The sequence below is a fragment of the Anguilla rostrata genome, chromosome 5 (assembly GCF_018555375.3).
Source record: "Anguilla rostrata isolate EN2019 chromosome 5, ASM1855537v3, whole genome shotgun sequence".
Taxonomy (NCBI): Eukaryota; Metazoa; Chordata; class Actinopteri; order Anguilliformes; family Anguillidae; genus Anguilla; species Anguilla rostrata.
This window is the reverse complement of record NC_057937.1, coordinates 56,178,902-56,198,835: the sequence shown is the minus strand read 5'-3', so window position 1 is coordinate 56,198,835 and position 19,934 is coordinate 56,178,902. Positions and strand designations below refer to the sequence as shown.

Here is a 19,934-nt window from a genome sequence, read left to right as displayed (position 1 = left end):
TATATGCTCCTCTGCATAAAAGGATGTGTGTGGTCAATGAATTAATGCAGCAAAAAATAACCATACTGCTTGTCTACTGATGATATCCTCTTGGACAATAGGACATACATTACATTACAGGCATTTAGCAGACGGTCTTATCCAGAGTGACTTACAGAACTTTTTAAATAGCATTTACATTGCATCCATTTATACAGCAGGATGTATACTGAAGCAATGCAGGTTAAGTACCTTTGCTCGAGGGTACAAGGACAGTGTCCTACCTGGGAATCAAACCTGCGTTAGACGACCAGCTTCTTACCAATTATACTACACGGCCGCCCTGACAGCTTCTTTCTGGATGACAGTGCAGAGAAGGTCACAAGAAAAACTTGCTTTGAAAGATGTCTAGTCTGTGCTCTGCAGCCTAGACAGAACATATACCAATGGAAAAGGCTTAAAGCTGGGACACAGAGAAAAGTTACAAAATAAATAAAACCACAAGATATACATACAGTGCACTTGCTTTCTCTTTGATGCCTTATAGGGCAGCTCACCTGTACTGTACTGTGGTTATTCAAGGCACCAAAACTTGTGCTGTCTCAAACAATGGGTCGTACGAAGAAAGCCCACACTGAAGACCACCAACAAGTTTAAGCATCTGGATTTTGCCAGATGTCATTGGAACTATGACTGGAACCAGATGCTACGGTCACAACTGTGCACTTGTTGACCATGCACATCATCGGCATGCTTGGCGTCAAAAGAGGGATGCATACCAGAAAAAGCACATGATACCCCTGGGAAAATATGGTTTTGGATCATTGATGCTTTTGGCACTGGTTTGCTTCCAGTGGTTCAGGGGTTCTTGTTTAAATTGATGGCATAATGTTTTTCACCAAATACCAGGACAGTTTATCCAAAAACAAGGTAGCCCTTGCCAGGGGGCTGTGACTTGACCAATGGTGGCCCTTCCAAAAAAGTCTGTGACCTCACGCATACCTCAGAATCAGCAGAGAAATGGTTCTGTGAAAACAAGATCATTGTTTTGCAATGGCCATCTCAGTCTCTTGATGTAAACCCTATCGAAAGCAGTGTGGTCTGAATTGAAGAGGGCAGTTCATAAGCATTAACCAAATGACATAGACCACAGGTGTCAAACTCCAGTCCTGGATGGTCGCAGTGTCTAATGGTTTTTTGGGTGTTCCTGGCACAAGTGGTTCATTTAAGCCATTGATTGGCTAAGGAATCCACACACCTAGTTCTCAAAGCCTTGATTGGCAGCTGATTGAAAGGAAACCAGAAAAACCCACAGACACTGCACGGCCTCTTGGGATTCAGTTTGACAGCCCTGATATAGACGATCCTGAAGGGCTTTGCATGGAGAAGCTGCTCCATGTACAGTGCCAATACTTGTGAAACCTTTTTTTTTAATTTTTAAAAAAAAATTTATTTATGATTTGAAATACATTTTTTTTGGCCAATTCCACTGAATCATCAACAAAGTACAATATGTTCCTTGTTTTATTTTTCTGCATCTTTAACAAGGGTGCCAACGATTCATTCTGGATCCGACTGTATGTGTCAAAAGTCATGACAACTGTAACAGCACATAATCCAAAATAAGTGGATGACTGAATCAGGTTGCAGCGATTGGACGACTGTAAATGATGAACACTCCGCAGGTGGCCCCATAAGGATCCAGCGCTGGCATATTACCAATTAAGGATTGAGTTATAGTTTGCATCTGGGCAGCGAAAAAGTAAGGCCCTAACTTTTAATCACAGCTGATTAAAAGAAGGTTAATCAAAATGAAGACATACAAAAGTCTATTTTTATATCTTCTTTATTTTTTAAGTTGTGCAACAAAAAAGACAAACTGCTCGCCATATAAAAAATACAAGAAAAATGATCACTCCAAAAATATTTATGTTAGGCACTTTTACAGACACAGACACCATATCTTAGAAAAAAAGACAAATCAAAATATTTACATAATACACATTTCCGCAGCTGTACAAATAATGGAATAATACAATTTCCCTCCAGAATTCCCATATGGTTCATACAGAATGCAGTGACAGAACCGAGATAACTGAAAAGAGCAGCAAAGTCAATGGCAAGATTTTCTCTTGAATTATATGCTTTTCTCCGATTGGTCTGGATGCCACATGTGACAACTGTAGGCCAATCACAGAGCAGGAGGTTAAAGATTAAAAACAAACACGCCCCCTTTGTCAGAAGAGCAGTAATATTCAGCTATTATTCGGGGGGGGGGGGGGGGGGGGGCAAATGACACACCAACCGAAAAACGAGAGCAGTAAAGCATGAAGATTTAAGATCTAAGCACAGAGGTCAATGTCCATTACTATGAAAGCTTAGTTACATTGCACTGCATGTCTCCGGGTTAAATATATTTTGATTATACTGCTGTTTATGAACGCTTTAAAGAGATCCATGTTGGACATGAGGTTCTACAAACAATTCCCAAGGACATGAACTGCTGTACAAACTGCAAAAGTAAAAAAAACCTTAGCAGGCACATTGTATGCTTTTATTGAGAAAATCTAATATATAGTGTCTCCAAATTCAAATCCAGTACCATACTCTTTACTGCTATAGAATCTATGCACTTTAAGTGCGGTTCAGGTGAAGATCCACTTAACCCTTTAAAGATAAGTTTTTTTGGAATGTTATGTCAAAAATTCCAAGTCAGTGTTCTAGAACTCCATTGCTTTCAATCACCAGTACTGATTCTTACATCAGCATTAGAATGTTCAGTCAAGAACACTCTAATCACATATTTGTTATCTTACACCTTAAAAAGTTAAAGGCTATGTGGAGAGAAGGGGGGAGGGGGCAGGGGGCAGGTGTTGTGGGTGAGGAGGAGGGGCATATCATTTACCACTGATCTGAACAGAAGTAGTGGGGGGGGGGTTTAAAGAGGACCAGGCTTGGTCTACTGTGCAGAAGATACAGTATTGACGACAATTATTTCCTTTGTTGAAACTAACACTATTCTGGCTATGTATCCGTTCTCTATATGAGTTCTCATGTCTTCTGCACGGCACCACAAAGGGAAACAGCTGCTTTATTTTAGGATGGGTTTGCTTTTCTCCACCTCATCCACAGCCACCTGCCCTCACTTTAAATACGTTTGGAAAGGCACCTAGGTGTGGGTGTTTTCACCATGGAAACAAAATATCTCAAAAAACAAACAAATGTTGAGACATGCATCCAAAAAAAAAAAAAAAAAAAACCACAGAACAAATAATGATTTGAACAACTGTAAATATCAAGTATATCACATTAAATATGTACAAAATGATTAAAGTGTGATCAATATACATTCCTGTGTACGAGATCAATCATTTACTTCTGTAAATTAAAAAAATTATACATAAATATATAAATGAAAAGATGTTTTCATTTTTTAACCTACAACCTACACTTCAAGATGGGTATACCAGCACCACTATTAAAATCATTATTGATACTGTACAGCATTTTGCATATGTTCTTGTATTGGCATTAAAAATATCAACACCTAACAGATCTATACAAATAAGAGATTTAAAAAAGGCCCTTTCTAATTTCCTCTTGTGTTGTAAAATTGACATTACTGACTGATCTGATCGAAATGCCCAAGAGGTATAGTGAAGCTCCACCCCTTTTCTGCAGGTGGGTGTGCTGTGGCAGGGGGGAAATCTGAGTAATTGCCATGGCGATGACACTGTGTGCACTTCCTGTCCATGCAGAGTGGATGGGGAGACCCTGTGTGTACCCGGAGCCACTGGACTGGAGGGCCCCGTGCTTGTGTGTGTGTGTGTGTGTGTGTGTGTGTGTGTGTGTGTGTGCGTGTGTGTGTGTGTGTGTGTGTGTTGTGTGTGCGTGTGTGTGTGTGTGTGTGTGTGCAGTGTGTGCGTGTGTGTGTGTGTGACGTCTCACTGTCTCACGGTGAAAACACGGAAGGAGCCTCCGTCCAGGTTGCTCTTGCTGCGGGGAAAAAAGACGAGAGGAAAACTTGAAGCAGTTCTTCACTCGCAGCTGACAGACCATCCACACACAGCAATATTTCCCCAATGGGGTTTCCAGGGCATGCACGTAAAATACAGATCACATTCCATAAACCCAGGGGGTTTCCAGTCCTTATATGAAACTTTGTCCCTCTACTGAGCCCAAAGATTTAACTCGAGAAGCTTCGGTGTCATCTGTAATCTTTATCCCCCAGTAAAACCTCACACCCATCCGGAGTGCCCTTGCTTGCCATAAATACCATTAAAAAGCTTAGTCTAGTTTCCATTGTTGTAAAAGGGAACCAAAACACAAGAACTAAAATCTTGTCTCCAGAGTTGGACAACAGTATCTGGCTGAAGAACAGAGATGATGTTAAAAAATTACTGATCCCCTAGTAATGACTTCATTTTAAAAAAATAAATAAAAAAAAGCACTAACAGAGATAAATAGAGAGTCAGTTAAGATAATTCCTCCCCTGTTTTGTTTTCTCTGGCAAACATATTCCCAAACAGGAAAATAAAAACCCTGTGGTTCATATTCTGAACAGGGCTCCTCACAACAGTCACAGGAGTGCTGAATCTGTACGCTTCCACACTGCCTGCTCGCCGTCGATGCCGCCTCCCCTTCTCGCGGAAGCCGACCTCTCCAGCAATCGGTTGACTATCTTTCCTGGCTCGGTCGCTTGTAGCTCACTGATTCGCCGAGATTCGACGGCTTTGACGCCCTGACCTTCTCAGAACTCCAGTGTGGATGAAAGCCATCCCACTGACAGCAGATAAGCCGTTTATCGCTTCCCAATGGGAGCCAATGAGTCAGCCCGCGGCGGGGTTTCCACCCACAGGCGGCTAAAGGGGACGCTAGTTCGCAGCCGTTTCCACGTTTATGAGTGTTTGCCGACGTGGGTGGTTCACCCCCGTCTTTTCCCGAGGCTGCGTCATCATTAGCCGGGGGGGTTAACAGCTCTGGGCTCTGTTAGCCCCGGCGGCGCGCTACCCCATCGCTAGCGCATGAGAGGCAGCCTTGTCGTCAAGCAGCTCCTCTCCTGACAGGGTGCCTTCTGGGAATTCCGGCGTCGCCATGGCAGCGCACCACAACCCTGGTAATAAGGGCAGCCCTCTATGCCCAGTTCTCTGGAAAATCACCACCCCACCCCGCACCTCCCCACCCCCCCCCCCCCCCACACACACCAAAATTGATTCAACTGTAATATCTGCAATTAATCAGACTAACTAAATATGTTTACGGAGGAGGTTTTTCCTAGAAAACTTTTGAAAAAGGATCCTGGGAAAAAGGAGTGTAGGTGGACACACGAAACATGTCTGCCAAAGGCAAAAGCCTTAGGCCGATCCGTGCTGTAAGTGCTTTAGTACGCCACAGCAAAGCAGGTTTTTCTGGGGTTTTCTGGGGTTCTTAATCGGCCTTAAGTGCCTGTGACGACGATGAAGATCGCCAGAACCGAGGTTTCTGGTCCAGCGGGGAGTTGAGATTTCACGAGCGTCTTCTCCCTTATTTTGTCAACACAGCTCTTTGCACACACGCTGCGGCGAGGTAAGTGGCGGGCGGCGCAGAGAGAAAGCAAAGCGATGGCGTGTGTGGTCTCCCCGCACATAAAACGGCCTAATCGCTCATCGGCCTGCCGCACACATTTTGTTGTTTTTTTTGGGGGGGGGGGGTAAGCCGCTGATGCTTGCGTCTCGAGTGTGCGCGGCACCGTGGCGGAGGGAAAAGTGGGGCGAGGAGGAAGGAGAGAGGAAGAGGAGGAGGAGAAGGGGAAAAGGGCACCTCTCTGACTGGACCCCGTTCTTCAGGGTTCCCACGTAGCTCTTCCTCTTCTCCAGGGCCAGGACGTCCACGTAGCCGCCGTCTGCTTTGATCACCCCGGCATGGATGGCTGCTCGGCAGATACTGGAGCTCTGGGGGGGGGAGAGGAGCGCTTCATTAAAATCTGCTTCTGACACACATTCTGCTCTACAAAGAGCAATCAGCTCTGCCATTCCTATTGTGTCTCACTATCATAGTGTTTCTTTATACACACACACACACACACACACACACACTCACACACACACACAAACACTGGGCCAACTGACACGATCTGGCAACTGTACAACTTCATTAGATGGTACCGTTGATCAAAGGCTGTGCGATCTCGCCCCCCCCACCCAACGCCGTACTTCCCTCTTTCATCCACACACACCGCATCATTGATCAGAACATGGAATTCTGCCACCGGCGCATAGCAACAATCGGTGAAGCGGTCAGGTCACCATGACATGAAACAGTAGGCCGCTTTTTTTCCCCCCCTCTATTTACTTCCCATTTGGCACACGGCTGCTGCACACGCACACGGTCCAGTGAACAAAGCCTTCCAGGCGGCACTTTGGAGTATGGATCTAGGGCACGTCCGGACCTGGTCGCCTATCTGTACCCCTCCGGAGGCTCAGGGGGGCTCTCCCCCAGCACCCTGGAACTCTGCCCTGCTCAATCTCACCCCCTTTTACGCAAGTCTGCACAATCCACACCCAGCACATCTATTAGCCCCTGGGTTCAAGGCCTACTCAGAACAAAACTCAATCCCGGAAGGGCTGAAATATGAAAGTCTCTTCTCCTACCCTCTTTAGACCACGGGAGGGGGGGGGGCGGGTAGGGTTAGGGTTAACTGTTTAACAAAAAACAATCAGTTTGGATCCAAAAGCTAACAGAATGTCTGGCACAGAAAGCTAGCAGAAGCTTTGGCTAGCAGAGCTGGCCTGTCTACAAGTACACTGGTCTTATCAGAAGGTTATCCTGCTTTTTTAATTTTTGTGTTTTCTTTTTTTAACTATATTTTTCTGTTCTATTGTACTTGTTGTATTTTCTAGCTGCCGGTACAGTGAAGCTTGTGCGCGAGCGCTGGAGAGTTGACCTGATTTCCATCCCTGAACAATGTGAGTAATTGGGGGGGGGGGGGGGCTGCTGGAGGTCTCTGGGGATCTCTCTGTAGTGCAGCCAGCTGGGAAGGCACTCAGCTCCTTCAGGGGGGAAGCCGAAACAAGCCGAGGGCAACAGGTTCACGTCGGGGCAGCGAGTTTCCAAAGCGCCCCCTTCCCTAAAACCCCTGCGTCCCGCTGCATAGCCACCCGCCTGGTAAAAATATTTAGGTTTCCCCTTATTTTCATCTGGAGAATCAGTAGGGGGCAGGTGAAGGGGGAGGGGGGGAGGGGGATGGCAGCAGGGTACAAAACTGGGGAGTAGCTTAGCTTCACTGCGTTGTCCAGGGAGATAAGCCCCACCCTCCTGACAGTGTCACTAGCCACTAAGCACGCCAGCCCCATGTCAGATACAAGCCCCGGCCCAGCGGGCACCAATCAGAACAGGAGCTGTGGTGTGGGCGTGTCATCCAGTAGCAGCACAGCAGCCAGACCCCGCCCACCTCCCGTGTACCGGCCTATCCGTGTTCACCGAGTCACCCGGGGGCTCGTAAGTGCTATTCCAACCCTGGTGCAAATAAAATATACTGCAATGTATTGTAAACATGTGCACTTCTCGGAAAATATATTGCCGAATATATTTCACAGCTGGGGATTTGTAAAAAAAAATAATAATAATTGCATTATCGGAAAGCGGAAATATTTTGTATGCGTTGATAATAAATTTTATCTCAATGTATCCTCAGCATATACCACATCCACCATGGACCACCCAGCCGGTCCCCCGAACGCAAGGCCTCCCCCGGTGCTAGAGAGGCAGGCAGGAAGTAGATGCTTACGTCTGCGTAGATGTTGCTCCCCACCACCGGGGCCCAATAGGACGGCTGGCTCTTGCAGTTGGCCGGGCATAACACTCTGAGGAGAGATCGACCAATAGGGTGAGACGGAGGCACTCGCAGGAAGCGCTGTGACTCCTGTCACCTCCTGCTCTGAGAGCTCAGGAAATGACATCAGCAGCTCGTCGCTAGCATTGAAGGCGGCATCACAATGTGTTTAGCTGTGTCGGTTTCATTGGAGGGAGGTAAGTTTGGTCCTGAAGCAATTTGCGCACCTCTTCTGAGAATGAAGGACCTTTTGTGCGCTTGTTTGCCGACCTTGCAGCTTTAAGAAATCCTTCAGTGATCGAGGTTTTAAACCTCCCAAGCTTCCCTCCAGTCTGTGGCCTGGCAAATATTGTGGGTGTAATTTTTTTTTTTGTTTTTGTTTTTTTGGTTACTGTAAAGGCTTTTAAAAGCGGCTGGAGTCAATACTGAGTTCTGTTCTGGTGCACGTATGCGGACTGACGGGATCTGTAAGACCGGTACCTGGGGCAGTTAACTTGCAGTCTCCCAAAAGGACAGATCTCGTTCACTGTGGCATAGCAGTCCACTGACACTTCTGCAGGAGAAAGGAAAGAGACAAAGGTCACTGACATCTGCACAGTCCTTCAAAGGCCCTCCCATATGAAAGAAACATGGCCATTTTTTGGGGTATCTGGAAGGGGTCTGGCTGGCTTACCTTCTACTCTGGCCACCGTGAACGCGTTCCCCGTTTTGAATTTGCTGTGAAGGTTAAAACAGAAGTGAATGAGCGTTTCAGTCCTCTCCGCATTCTCAGCAAGACTCATGCTGTTTTTATGACTACGTCTCCCAGAATGCCGAGAATGTTCTTTCACGGAACGAGAAGCCACGGCCACCGAATGAACAGACTCAGCGTGATGTTCGTTAGAGACGGGCCAAACTGAGGCGTTTACCTGAAAGATTCGATCCCGTTCTTCGTCGACTTGATGAAGAACGGCAGCCTGTCTTTCCGAGTGATGTCCACCAGGCCGCCGTTGTTATCGATCGCCCCATAATGCATTGCGGTACGGCAGATGCTGGATTGCTGGAACGTCGAGGGAACAGGGGGGAAACGTAAGACGCTAAATACGGAGCGTTCTTTCCAGCTCCTGTGTTAAGCAAAGAGCCGCCAAAGCGGTCATGTAAAAGCCCTGCAGGCCCGGGAAACGCGCGCGGTCAGCGCCACAGACTCACCACGTCGTAATAGAGTGTCCCAAACACTTTGCCCTTCTTGTTCATGCAGTCCGCGGGGCAGTTGTATCTGCAGGAGAGGGGACAGACCGACCATCAGTCACACCTCGCAAGGGAACGTCCTGAGCAGGCAAGCGGCTATCGGACCGCCGTCGGTGCCAACCGTCGGCCCGGCAGAATTTCAAATGTCAACAATCGGCACGGCCGTTCACCAACGATGTCGTATCATTTTAACGGTCAAGAAAAATCTTAATTGCCACACCTCCACTGTTGGTTAGCGGGGCGCGGTTGTGCAGCCTGCTGTTTGCAAAACGTTAGCAGACGGACAGCTGTGCAGGTGGCAGTTCACTAATGGCCCACCAGTGGGCGCTCTACGGTTGGTGGCGAGGCTCTCCCCTGTTTAAATGAACTGGACAGTGAAAGCTCAGTTGGGATTGGCTGACCTGTTGCACGTGGGTCCTCTGCACTTGTCTCGCACCCTGGTCTCGCACTTAACGTTCTGAACTGCAAGAAAAACGGAGCAAATAAAAGCAATCAGATGACAAACTAAGCAGTCGCGGAATCTGAAAAACGAGCAGTAGGTCATCCGAGCAGCTAAACATGCCTGTATTAAATAAACTGCAGCAGCACAAATCCTGTTTCTAAAATACTTTGGGTAGGGGGAGGGGTTATGAACATGGCTTGGCACAAAGATGTCCCTAAACCATAGCCCCGCCCCCGCCCTAGCCCCTGCCCGTGTCCCCGCCCCCACCCCTGCCCCCACCCCCAAGAACCAATCCTATGCACGAAACTGACCCAGGAAGTTGGTGGCAGCTGGCTTGCTGGATGATGGCCTCTTGGTCGTGGGCGGTTTCTTGGGTGCAGAGGGCCTTCTGGGGGTCGCCGGTTTGGGTTTGGGGGCTGGTTTGGCAGTCGTTGTTGCTGGGGGCCTGACCGGAACCTGAGCCTGCTCTACTTCATTCATGTCCTCCGTTTCGGGGCGCTGTGACTCTCCTGGGGGTGTGGGGTGGGGGTAGGGCATGGTGATGAGGAGGGACAGGTCATCATCAAAATATAACACAACACCACATCCACATTAAAGCAATTTAACTGCTCTGTCAAACCACTGTTAGCTACAGCATAGTGTGTGCACTGTGGAGTGCTGTAAGAGGCAAGTCAGTATACTGTTTATACACACAACATTCCATATGTGTACAAAACGTTTTAAGGATATGGTACACAAATTGCAAATATGTTACAAAACCATACTTGACTTTATGTAACACACACTTCAATTTAATATTCATTATTATATATCTAAATGAATCTCAACAATTTTTCGAGTGTTACAGTATGTTCAGCGCAAGCCTTAGCCGAGTGTCAGACAAAGCTCCCGTACCCTTGTAGCAGAGGTTGTCCCGGCAACGCCCGCCGTAGCTGGGCGGGCACTTTGAGCAGGAGCGGCCGTGTTGGTAAGGAGCCTCTCCAATCCAGTTCCCCCTGAGGATTAGCACAGGAGTTAGCATCGAGGGCTAATGCTAAAACGCTACATTTTCTCATTAATAACACAGTCACCCAAAATGGTCGCCGGACCGAGCTAGAGCACTTAGCGTGCTCTCGCACACCATCGCGGACAAGAAGCTCAAGCCCGTGTTGTCAAAACACCGCGCTCTGTTCTGCTGGCAGTTCAACCATTAAAAAGCTGTCAGGCCTCGTTTTTCTTTTCCATTTCATAATCACTGATTCCTTTTTCTTTTTTTTTTTACTTTCCATTCCACCTTTCCGTCTGTGACCTAAATCTGTCCCAAAGTTGCTTTCTAAACAGACACGGTGGATGAAAAGTCCCTATTTGCAGGAAGCGAGAAAGAAAAGAAGCAGACGGGGTGGGTGTGGACAGAGGGGGGATGGGGAAGGGGAAAGGGGGGGGAGCGCCGCTTTTCTTACTTCGGGGAGTAGTTGCAGACGAGGTACACGGCATTCTGCCAGACTTCTCCCCACACGTCCATCCTGGGGCACACGTGCACTGCACACCCCACTCTGTTGGTGGTGGCCCAGACCAGCTGGAGACAGGGAGAGACGTACACCGGTGTTCACACTGCCGCTCTACTGGAGAGCAACCGCATCACAATCAGAGAATTCTAGAACAACGGGCAGGATTCTACTGCCACACACAGACACACAGACACACAGACACAGAGACATACAGACACACAGACATGCAGACATGCAGACACACAGACACGCAGACACGCAGACACACAGACATGCAGACACGCAAACACACAGGCACAAAGACACACAGACACAAAGACACAAAGACACAAAGACACACAGACACACAGACATAAAGACACACAGACAAGACACACAGACACACAGACTTAAAGACACACAGACAAGACACACAGACACCAGACTGGGAGTTTTGAGCTGGACCAGTGTGCACTGCGTCTCCTCCTCCTTCAGGAGCAAGCACAAAATGTTTACTTGGAACATAGTTTCAAAAATGTTTATCAATGGAAAATAGTGTCATTTCTTTGGGTGCACAAAGTTTTTGTTTTTTAAATTTTGTAATAAACATTCCAGTATGAGCACACAGAATGCTGGTAGATTTGGGCTATTAAAAAAAAATGGTTTGAGGAACACTGACCTTGACAGGTTATAGTCCTGCCCCTCAACTCACTCGTTGTGTCTCAAAGTAACCCAGACAGGCACAGAGAAGGACAGAGAGATAAAAAAGAATGTGCTCTCCCCTCTTCCTACTCCTAAGAGACTCCATACGGTTCATACCCTGAAACAGTGACTCAGCAGTGACACTGCAGAACTGGTGCAACAGCTTGTGGCGCTCAATCTGATCTCTACAGTGATACAGGAAATGCTCATCACAGAGAGCCTTTGGGGGGAACTAAGACCAAACCCCGTCGCCAGCCGCTGTGACGAGGGAATCACAGCTAAGGAGCAAGCGAAATCGGTCTGTGTGTGTGTGACTGTGTGTGTGTGTGTGTGTGTGTGTGTGTGTGTGTGACTGTGTGTGTGTGGGTGTGTGTGTGTGACTGTGTGTGTGTGTGTGTGTGTGTGTGGTGTGATGTGTGTGTGTGTGTGGTGTGTGCTGTTGCTGTGTCCTTTCCACCAACAAAGGAATCCAGGTCAAACACAGAGGATGATAGTTATGGGGAGAACACTTTCCAGATGGTGATGACCTGGATTTGGAGAAGAGGATGAAGGAGGGAGGGAGGGAGAGAGGGAGTGAGAGGGGGGGAGGGGTGGGGAACTGTGTTTTTGTAAACCCATCCCAGCCACAGTGTAAAGTCTGAAACCCGGTCAGTCTCAGGGGATGGCTGCTGTTTTTGTTATAACGTTCAGGCGTGGCCGCCCCTGTAGAGAGGTGAGCAGGTTTTGGCTCATAGCCAGACAGCTGGGGGTTAAGACCACAGGTGAGGGGCGCACCTGTCCTGCCCAAAGACTCAGCACGCCTGCGTCGGTCAGCACCTGCTGAAACCCGTGAGCCCGGTTACCCTCCTCCATCTTCCCCCCTCTTCCCCCCTCCTCCGCCAGGCTGCCCCGCCTCAGAAGGGGCGCTCCCAGCATTCAGACACCCTGTGCCAGCAGGGCGGGGCAGGGCCGGCTCACCTGGGTGTAGTGGGTACACATGGGCCCGGAGCAGCGGTCGGGACACCAGGGGTTGCACTCGTGAGGGTAGGGGTAGGTGTAGTCCTTCACCTCGTCGTACCAGGCCTGCACGTGGTAACCGGGGGAACGGTACCTGTGGGGAGGGGGGGGGGGGAGGGTGGAAGCGTGAGTAGCAGCACACAGAAAGCATGGCCCGCACGGCTGCCCCAGGGGCTCATGGGAAACACCAGGGAGGCTGTCCCGTCAGTTCCTTCGGTGGTGCCTAAAACGGGTCCAGAGCCTTTCTGCTGATTAATCTGATCCCAGCCCTGTGGGACGGGTGCCCTGTCTGTACCCGTGCCAGCCGGTGAAAGAGGGGCAAGGAATCTACGCCAGGCTGACATCATCTGGCTTTGTTCTTTTTTTCACTTTTTTTTGCAGTGCTGAAAAGCCACCTGGCTGGCATCAGAAGAGGAGGGGGAGGATGAGGGGGATTTTGGGAAGGGGTGCAGGTTCCTGGCACAGCACCTACCGCGGGAGAGCGCCCGCTGTCCCACACAATGGGGCACTGTACGGCGTCCCCGATCCCCCGAATTAGCGGGCGAAGCACGGCCCTCTCTCTCATCTGCGGGCTGAGCGCGTGATGGGCATTACTCCCCGGTACCCTGTGCCAGGCGCAGGCTGTGGCCTGTGTTCACGCATGCGTGTCCCTGCGCTAGGAGCACTGTGCAGATCGTGCTGTGTTTTGAGCGCGGCGCGCTGTGACTTCAGCTGAGCTGTGTGCGCAGTTTTGGGTATGATAGGTGCGCACGACACAGCATTGGAGTGCAGCACAGGTTATGTAGAATATGTTGGCGGCAAGCCAGCAAGCCACGCCCTCCAGCGGCGAGCCCCGCCCTCTCACCTGCCCCAGTGCACGGCCAGGTTCTGCCCGATGGACATCAGCAGGTCTTGGGGTCCGTGTTCCCACTGGCACTGCTCCGCCCACTGGGTGGCCGACCGCTCCAGCCCGTCGTCCCACAGCTGCGCACACAGGGGGGAGCACACACGCCTGTTACACGCCTGTCACCACGGCAACACTCGCCAACAAGCGCAGAGGCCAAGGGACCCGAGAGCCCAGCGCAGGCTCCCCACACAGTAAATCACAACTGTGCCACAGGCGGCACAGTTATCTAACTGCTGTGCAGATTACCTTCACCCAGGCATAACCTCTAAAATTGCAGAACGTGTTTCTGATATAATTAAAAGGCAAATTGCTGAGGCGGTTCTGGTGATAGACCAAGCTGAGCAATCAACATTCAAATCTTCCACCGGGTGGTAAAAAATGTCCAGCACCCTCATCTCTGTGTCATCCAAAATTTTGGACCGTTGCAGTGTGTACTGACTTTCTCACACATCCAACTCTCTTTCAAATATAAACCTCATACATTTTTAGACTCTTCGCCCCCCAAGCCCACAGTGAGCCTCACACTGAACCCAGGGGAGCTAGAACCTGGACTCCCTCCACTACAAACCCAATCCGGGTCTAAAACCCGGCTAATTTAATACTGTCCACTACCTGTGGAAAAAGAGGAAACTGCGGGGGGGGGGGAAGTGGGCTCTCTCTCTACTCCCCCCGCTCAGGTCCGCTCAAAGCCTCAGCCCCCCCCCTACGGAAGTCCCGTCCAGCGCCCGGCCCCTCTCAGTAAATTTCCAGGTCCCCCAATGGCCATCACCCCCACCCCACCAACAACCATCCCCCCCCCAGCCCCTGGCCTCATGCTGCTCGCTGAAACCCTGGCTTGTTCGCTGAGCCAGGGCTGTGTGTAGGGCTGTAAGTAGGTCTATACGCAGGGCTGTACGCAGGGCTGTACATGGTGCTATACATAGGGCTGTACACAGGGCTGTACATGGTGCTGTACGCAGGGCTGTACATGGTGCTGTACGCAGGGCTGTACACAGGGCTGTACACAGGGCTGTACATGGTGCTATACGCAGGGCTGTACACAGGGCTGTACATGGTGCTATACGCAGGGCTGTACACAGGGCTGTACATGGTGCTGTACACAGGGCTGTACACAGGGCTGTACATGGTGCTGTACACAGGGCTGTACGCAGGGCTGTACATGGTGCTATACGCACGGCTATATGCAGGGCTGTACATGGCGCTATATGCAGGGCTGTACACAGGGCTGTACATGGTGCTATACGCAGGGCTGTACGCAGGGCTGTACAGGGCTGTACACAGGGCTGTACATGGTGCTATATGCAGGGCTGTACACAGGGCTATACATGGTGCTATACGCAGGGCTGTACATGGTGCTATACGCAGGGCTGTACACAGGGCTGTACATGGTGCTGTACACAGGGCTGTACATGGTGCTATACGCAGGGCTGTACGCAGGGCTGTACATGGGGCAGTACATGGTGCTATACGCAGGGCTGTACATGGGGCAGTACACAGGCCCCTAGCCCCCCTGCACCAGAGCATCTTGCCAAGCTGATACAGACGGCTCTGGCCTACCTCTTTAACGCCCGTCTCCCGGCCCTGACCCTTCCCCCCCCTCTGTCTGCTGTTCTCTGCGGGGCAGTCTGCAGTCAGGCTAGCAACAGCCCAAATTAAACCCCCATGCCCTACCAACAACAAAACGAAAACCCCCTTGGCAACAGTTGCACATGAGTTCATTCTTTCCAAAAGGTGTCAGAAGATTAGCCTTGGAAAAAAATTTTTTTTTTATTTTTTTTTTTTAAAACACCCGTTCCCATTAGAGAGCTACAAAGCAGTTGACTGATTTATGGCAGCAGTAGATGACAGGGCCTGCCTTTTAACCAGGTGCTGAGACAGCGGTGTTAGCCTGTATACCCTCAGAATTGGCCCTGCTTGCTTCAGAGTCTGCAGTAGACTACTGTGCTGAGGCAGGTATTTTCTGCATTTAATACCAGTCACAGGTGAGAGGCTGCACTGGCACATAAAAACAGCCCTTCTTCTCCCCAAACCCTTTCTACCCATTACAAAAAAACACACAGATGAAACCTTTCACAATGACTATTCACTGGAAAATGAAAAGTTGGAGCGCTCTGGTAATAAAGTGGACTTCTAGGCAGAAAGAGATTCCTGGACGTTTCTGAGGAAGGCGTAATCCATGTTGAAACGGGAGAACCTCAGAAATGAAGTCAATGCAAAAGAAAAAAATTCTGCCTGGAAGCCTCCTTTATTATCAGAGTGCTCTGACGTTATTTTTGGCAAACAGTTTTTGACAGTTTTCATCTGTGTATCTCTGATGGTTTATGGAGTCTGTAGTTGCAGAGCACCCCTCCCATTTTTTGTAGTGATTAAGAGCGGAAAGCACATAAAGACCTTTCCAAACAACTCATCTCCGTCTCTCCTTCACTAAACGCAAGCCAAAGCACAGATTCTACAGACAAACCAGATAGTCATCTCCATACTCCTCAAAACACTCAAAACTCTCTCTACTCGTTAAAGCTGAAACATTCCAATTTGGTCGATCTTATGAACATTAACCGAGAGGCGTGGCCTAGCACAACCACCACCCACAACGAACGCTCTTGCATTGGACGAAATGCAGAATGAACTGGTCATCCGGTCGCTAAAGGGAATCTGCGTGCATGCCTGAGACTGGCGGGTTTTAATCCCACTCACCATGTACTCCATGTCGGAGGTCGTGGGGTACACGCAGCCCCTCAGTTTGCCCACTCACCATGTACTCCATGTCGGAGGCCGTGGGGTACACGCTGCCCCTCAGTTTGTTGTGGAGCTGGAGGATCTCCTGGCGGTCGGACCACTGGATGGCTCGGCGGGCCCGCCCGCGTGGCGCGCTCCCCGTGGCGTTGCGGTCCGCCTCCTCCTGGAAGCGGTCCAGCAGCCGCCGCAGCTCGGGGGAGTCGGGCAAGAAGAGGGCGGCGCCGTCGCGGGCGTGGAGGGCCAGCAGGGCGAGGGTGGCGAGGGCGGCGAGGCAGGGCACGGCGGCGTTCATCTCCTCTTCCTCGTTTTTCGTTTCTCTGCTGCAGACTACAGTGGGCTGCCTGTGTGTGTGTGCTCTCCGCTCCCGAGCTCTGTGTACACGGGCCGGAGAGAAAGCACAGCCTGTGAGCTCCGGAGCCCTGAATAAGCTGGCTTCAGTGGACACTCATCCAGACAGGCCTGTGCATACACACACACACACACACACACACACACACACACACACACACACACACACACACACACACACACAGACACACAGACACACACCGAGCCTAGCCAGCAAAAACTGAATGGCAAACATTGCCAGCCACTGACTGCCTCCTCCCTCCACCGTCTTCCTCCCACTTTTCTCCTCTCTTTCTTCTTTCACGTTCACACCCTCATTCATTAAAGGAGGCAGTGTGAGGACTTACATTACACATCTCTGCATTAAATGCATTGCAAACAAACCGATGGTGGATCGCATTGAACGCATTGCAGTAGTCGTAGCAACAGTCAGTCAGCACACGCGATTAAGAATGACGTTTCGTCTTTTGACCACTAGAGGGAGCCCTATCTGAGAAACATATCAGCACTGGGGACTCGTGACCGTGGCTCAGATTCACATTAAAATCGGTAAGAACACTGACACAAAAAGTCACTGCATACAATCTCGTGGCATATATACAAGCAACGTTGGTAAAAAAAACTGTGTCCAGCGTCTTTTTAAAAATGTTCTCCCTGCCTAATGATAGTGTCTCAGAGACCACCGATGCACTTCCTCGCCAACTGTTGAAACAACAAAGGCATCAATTGCCCAGGCTTCCGTAGTAGTCAGCAGTGATGCAATTTATTGATGAACATTACTTCACTTTGCAGACGGCAGTAATGCAATTTATCATCGAGTATTATTTAACTTTTCAGACATAACATTTAAAGTACAGTTAATAATACCAAACCTACTGCTCTTTCAATGATTCCTGTTTGTGCGCAACTGCACCAAATGCCGTATCAGAAACTGCTGAATATGCAAAGATTGAGAAAACTGATTTTGGAAGAACCATATTATTAACCTTGTTAAAATCTGCTCATTAGCAAAAGGAGGAAACTCATAAAAAAAGTAGATGTTGATAAAACTGGGTTTCTTGAGGACCACGTATTAGATTTATATCTACATTTCTACCGGAAAACATGATTTATCTGTCTGTTAACACGACCACTATAATAATTTATGGCGCTGGTGGTGAAAGAGCCTATTTACTAGAAAGAAGGTCATCACGTGGGCAAATAAAACTTTCTGGCGTGATTTTTCAAACATATGTCACGTGACCAACAGAGGAATTGTCCCACAGATAATCTGTGACATTTATTTGCTGTCTACCAGGAACGAGAGAAAACCCGTGCCGAAAACGCCGTCTGATCGTAGCTACTCTTCTTCCTTCGAATAAGGACACCGGCAGTGTCCGTGTGTGCCGGCTGGCTACAGTCAACCGCCAAAGTTTGAGAGGGAAGTCAGACAGCGCCACTTCTGAGCCAGAGTGCCCGCGAGCGCACGCGGGAGGGAGAAGGGCGAGGACGGGGCTGTAGATTTTGCTCTGATCCCTCCCTCTGGAGACAAGGCTTGAGGTCTGACACCTGGTTTGTGTCAACACACTGTCACCACGGTAACCACCCCAGGCCCTGCACGCCCCCCTCACCCCCTCCTCCTATCCTGTGGGGGGATTATTTCTGTGCTTTCTCATCGTCGTCCTGAATTTAATGTGAGTGTGACAGACAGACCAGCAAGACAAACACAGGCCAGCCTGTTTTCACAAAGGTAAACCGTGCCGCCCACACTGTCCGTATCCTGAGCTTTTATCCTGAATGTCCCTGTGTCCCCTTCTCTTCTTGTCCAGGGTGAGGACAGATGAATGTAAATGTAACGGATTTTGTGGTGTCATAATGGGACTGAGCGATGGACCATATGGAAATTGCATCAATAATTTAATTACACGGAAAAAATCTAAACAATATTTTCTGCTCTCTCCCTCTCTCTCTCTCTGTCTCTTTCCCTCACTCAAACCAGCGTTCCTCTCGCCAAGTTAGTGAAACACTCACGAGGGTCCATTGAGCCAAAACAAGCATGTGCTTTCAGCTCCATCATCTCTCTCTCGAGTCTGATAAAGTCGCCGCAAAGCGCCTCCGCGTGCAAATCATTTCACTCTGCCAGCGCTGCACAGTGGCAGTTTTCTGAGACGGCGCGAGCTGGCTATTTAATCGTGAAACTTTATTCACTCAAGGCAACACAGTTACGACCACACACATTTCTAATAAATAAATAAATTAATAAAATAAGTAAAACCCCGATCCTATGATTTTATCCTGCAAATAAAACGCAAAATAAAAACACGAAGCCGGATTTCCAAAGTTGGCGATATTGTGCATTGGAAGTTGGCACCTTTGTGTTTTCTCTATAGCCTACATAAAACACCTTGTAATACATTCCACATGAAGCCGTAATGTAGGCTAAATCAATACTGTTCGGAGAGGCGAAGTATCATCCGCTATGACGGAAACATCGCATCACTTATGAATATTCAGTGGCTATAATAATGAAATTGAATCAGGTGTTAAAATACCGAAAACAGCAGCAGGTAAACTAGCGTCTCATCATATCAAAAGACATCTTACCAGAATCTGTGGACTTGTCGGGTAATTATCCTTAAGCTTCCTGCGATTTGCGGTATACTTGAACAATCTTGCTCCTCTTTGCCGGCGAAGTTATTTTTCTTTGTCAGATTCGCGCCGGCTAATCCGAAGTGTTGACTGGCAGCGGTGTGCGGGCTACAGAGCAACTCTGAGACTCTTGGTTCAATAACGGCACACACAGACCCTTATATAGGAACGAGCAGCCAGTTAAGGAGAGGAGGAATCTTAACTCGTCCCATTGACTCCTCCACCACCGAGTGGGCGATGTTTTTGGCTTGCCCCTCACGTTCTGAAAAAAAAGATCTGGAGGGGAAACGTAAGAGGGCTACGTAAAACATATGACATGTTAAGCGTAAGTACACACACACACACATACACACACACACACAAACACACACATATATATATATATATAGAGAGAGAGAGATTTTCACCTTGTATTTGGTTACAAATTTTTTTATTAGTGGCATTAATTGCTCCTTGCTAGACAGCAATAAATGTCTGAATGTCTGAGACATGATTTAAACCTGCCTAAAAAAGAATGCATAAATATTATACCATATTTAAAAGTTACTGTATATACTTAAATCTGAACTAATATGGAGACGAAAGAGTTTAGTGTAAGGAATTCTTACTTGAAAGATGTAAGAATGGACAAAAGTTAAAAAGGGGTCCCCCCCCTCCCCTCCCCTCCCAAGATTGACTTTGTCAAGAAAAAAAAAGAAAGAAACTGCATGTTTT

The 19,934-nt window shown here is 48.8% G+C and overlaps 1 protein-coding gene across 2 annotated transcripts; it reads right to left on the bottom strand.

Annotated features, from left to right (window-relative positions):
- Positions 1 to 1,809: 1,809 nt before the first annotated feature.
- Positions 1,810 to 19,431, bottom strand: LOC135255748 (cysteine-rich secretory protein LCCL domain-containing 2-like). Of its 2 annotated transcripts, XM_064337306.1 has the most exons (15): positions 19,176 to 19,431; positions 16,261 to 16,615; positions 13,467 to 13,585; positions 12,584 to 12,716; positions 10,898 to 11,013; positions 10,353 to 10,453; positions 9,770 to 9,967; positions 9,418 to 9,478; positions 8,978 to 9,044; positions 8,698 to 8,828; positions 8,463 to 8,506; positions 8,270 to 8,342; positions 7,745 to 7,820; positions 5,779 to 5,909; positions 1,810 to 3,975 (listed from the first exon to the last, which is right to left on the bottom strand). In XM_064337306.1, exons 2-15 carry the CDS (start codon positions 16,534 to 16,536, stop codon positions 3,924 to 3,926), a joined length of 1,578 nt encoding a protein of 525 aa, XP_064193376.1. In that variant the 5' UTR covers positions 16,537 to 16,615; positions 19,176 to 19,431; the 3' UTR covers positions 1,810 to 3,923. The 2 variants fall into 2 exon arrangements, with proteins under 2 accessions (XP_064193376.1, XP_064193377.1); XM_064337307.1 differs by lacking the exons at positions 16,261 to 16,615; positions 19,176 to 19,431 and adding an exon at positions 16,203 to 16,216.
- Positions 19,432 to 19,934: the final 503 nt, after the last annotated feature.

Coding starts and splice junctions, on each gene's coding strand:
- LOC135255748 (XM_064337306.1), bottom strand. CDS start 16,536: ATGAACGCCGCCGTGCCCTGCCTCGCCGCCCTCGCCACCCTCGCCCTG. Junction 12,717..13,466: donor CTGGCCGTGCACTGGGGCAG/GTGAGAGGGCGG, acceptor CCCTCCCCACAG/GTACCGTTCCCCCGGTTACC. Junction 7,821..8,269: donor CTGCAAGTTAACTGCCCCAG/GTACCGGTCTTA, acceptor ATCTCTCCTCAG/AGTGTTATGCCCGGCCAACT.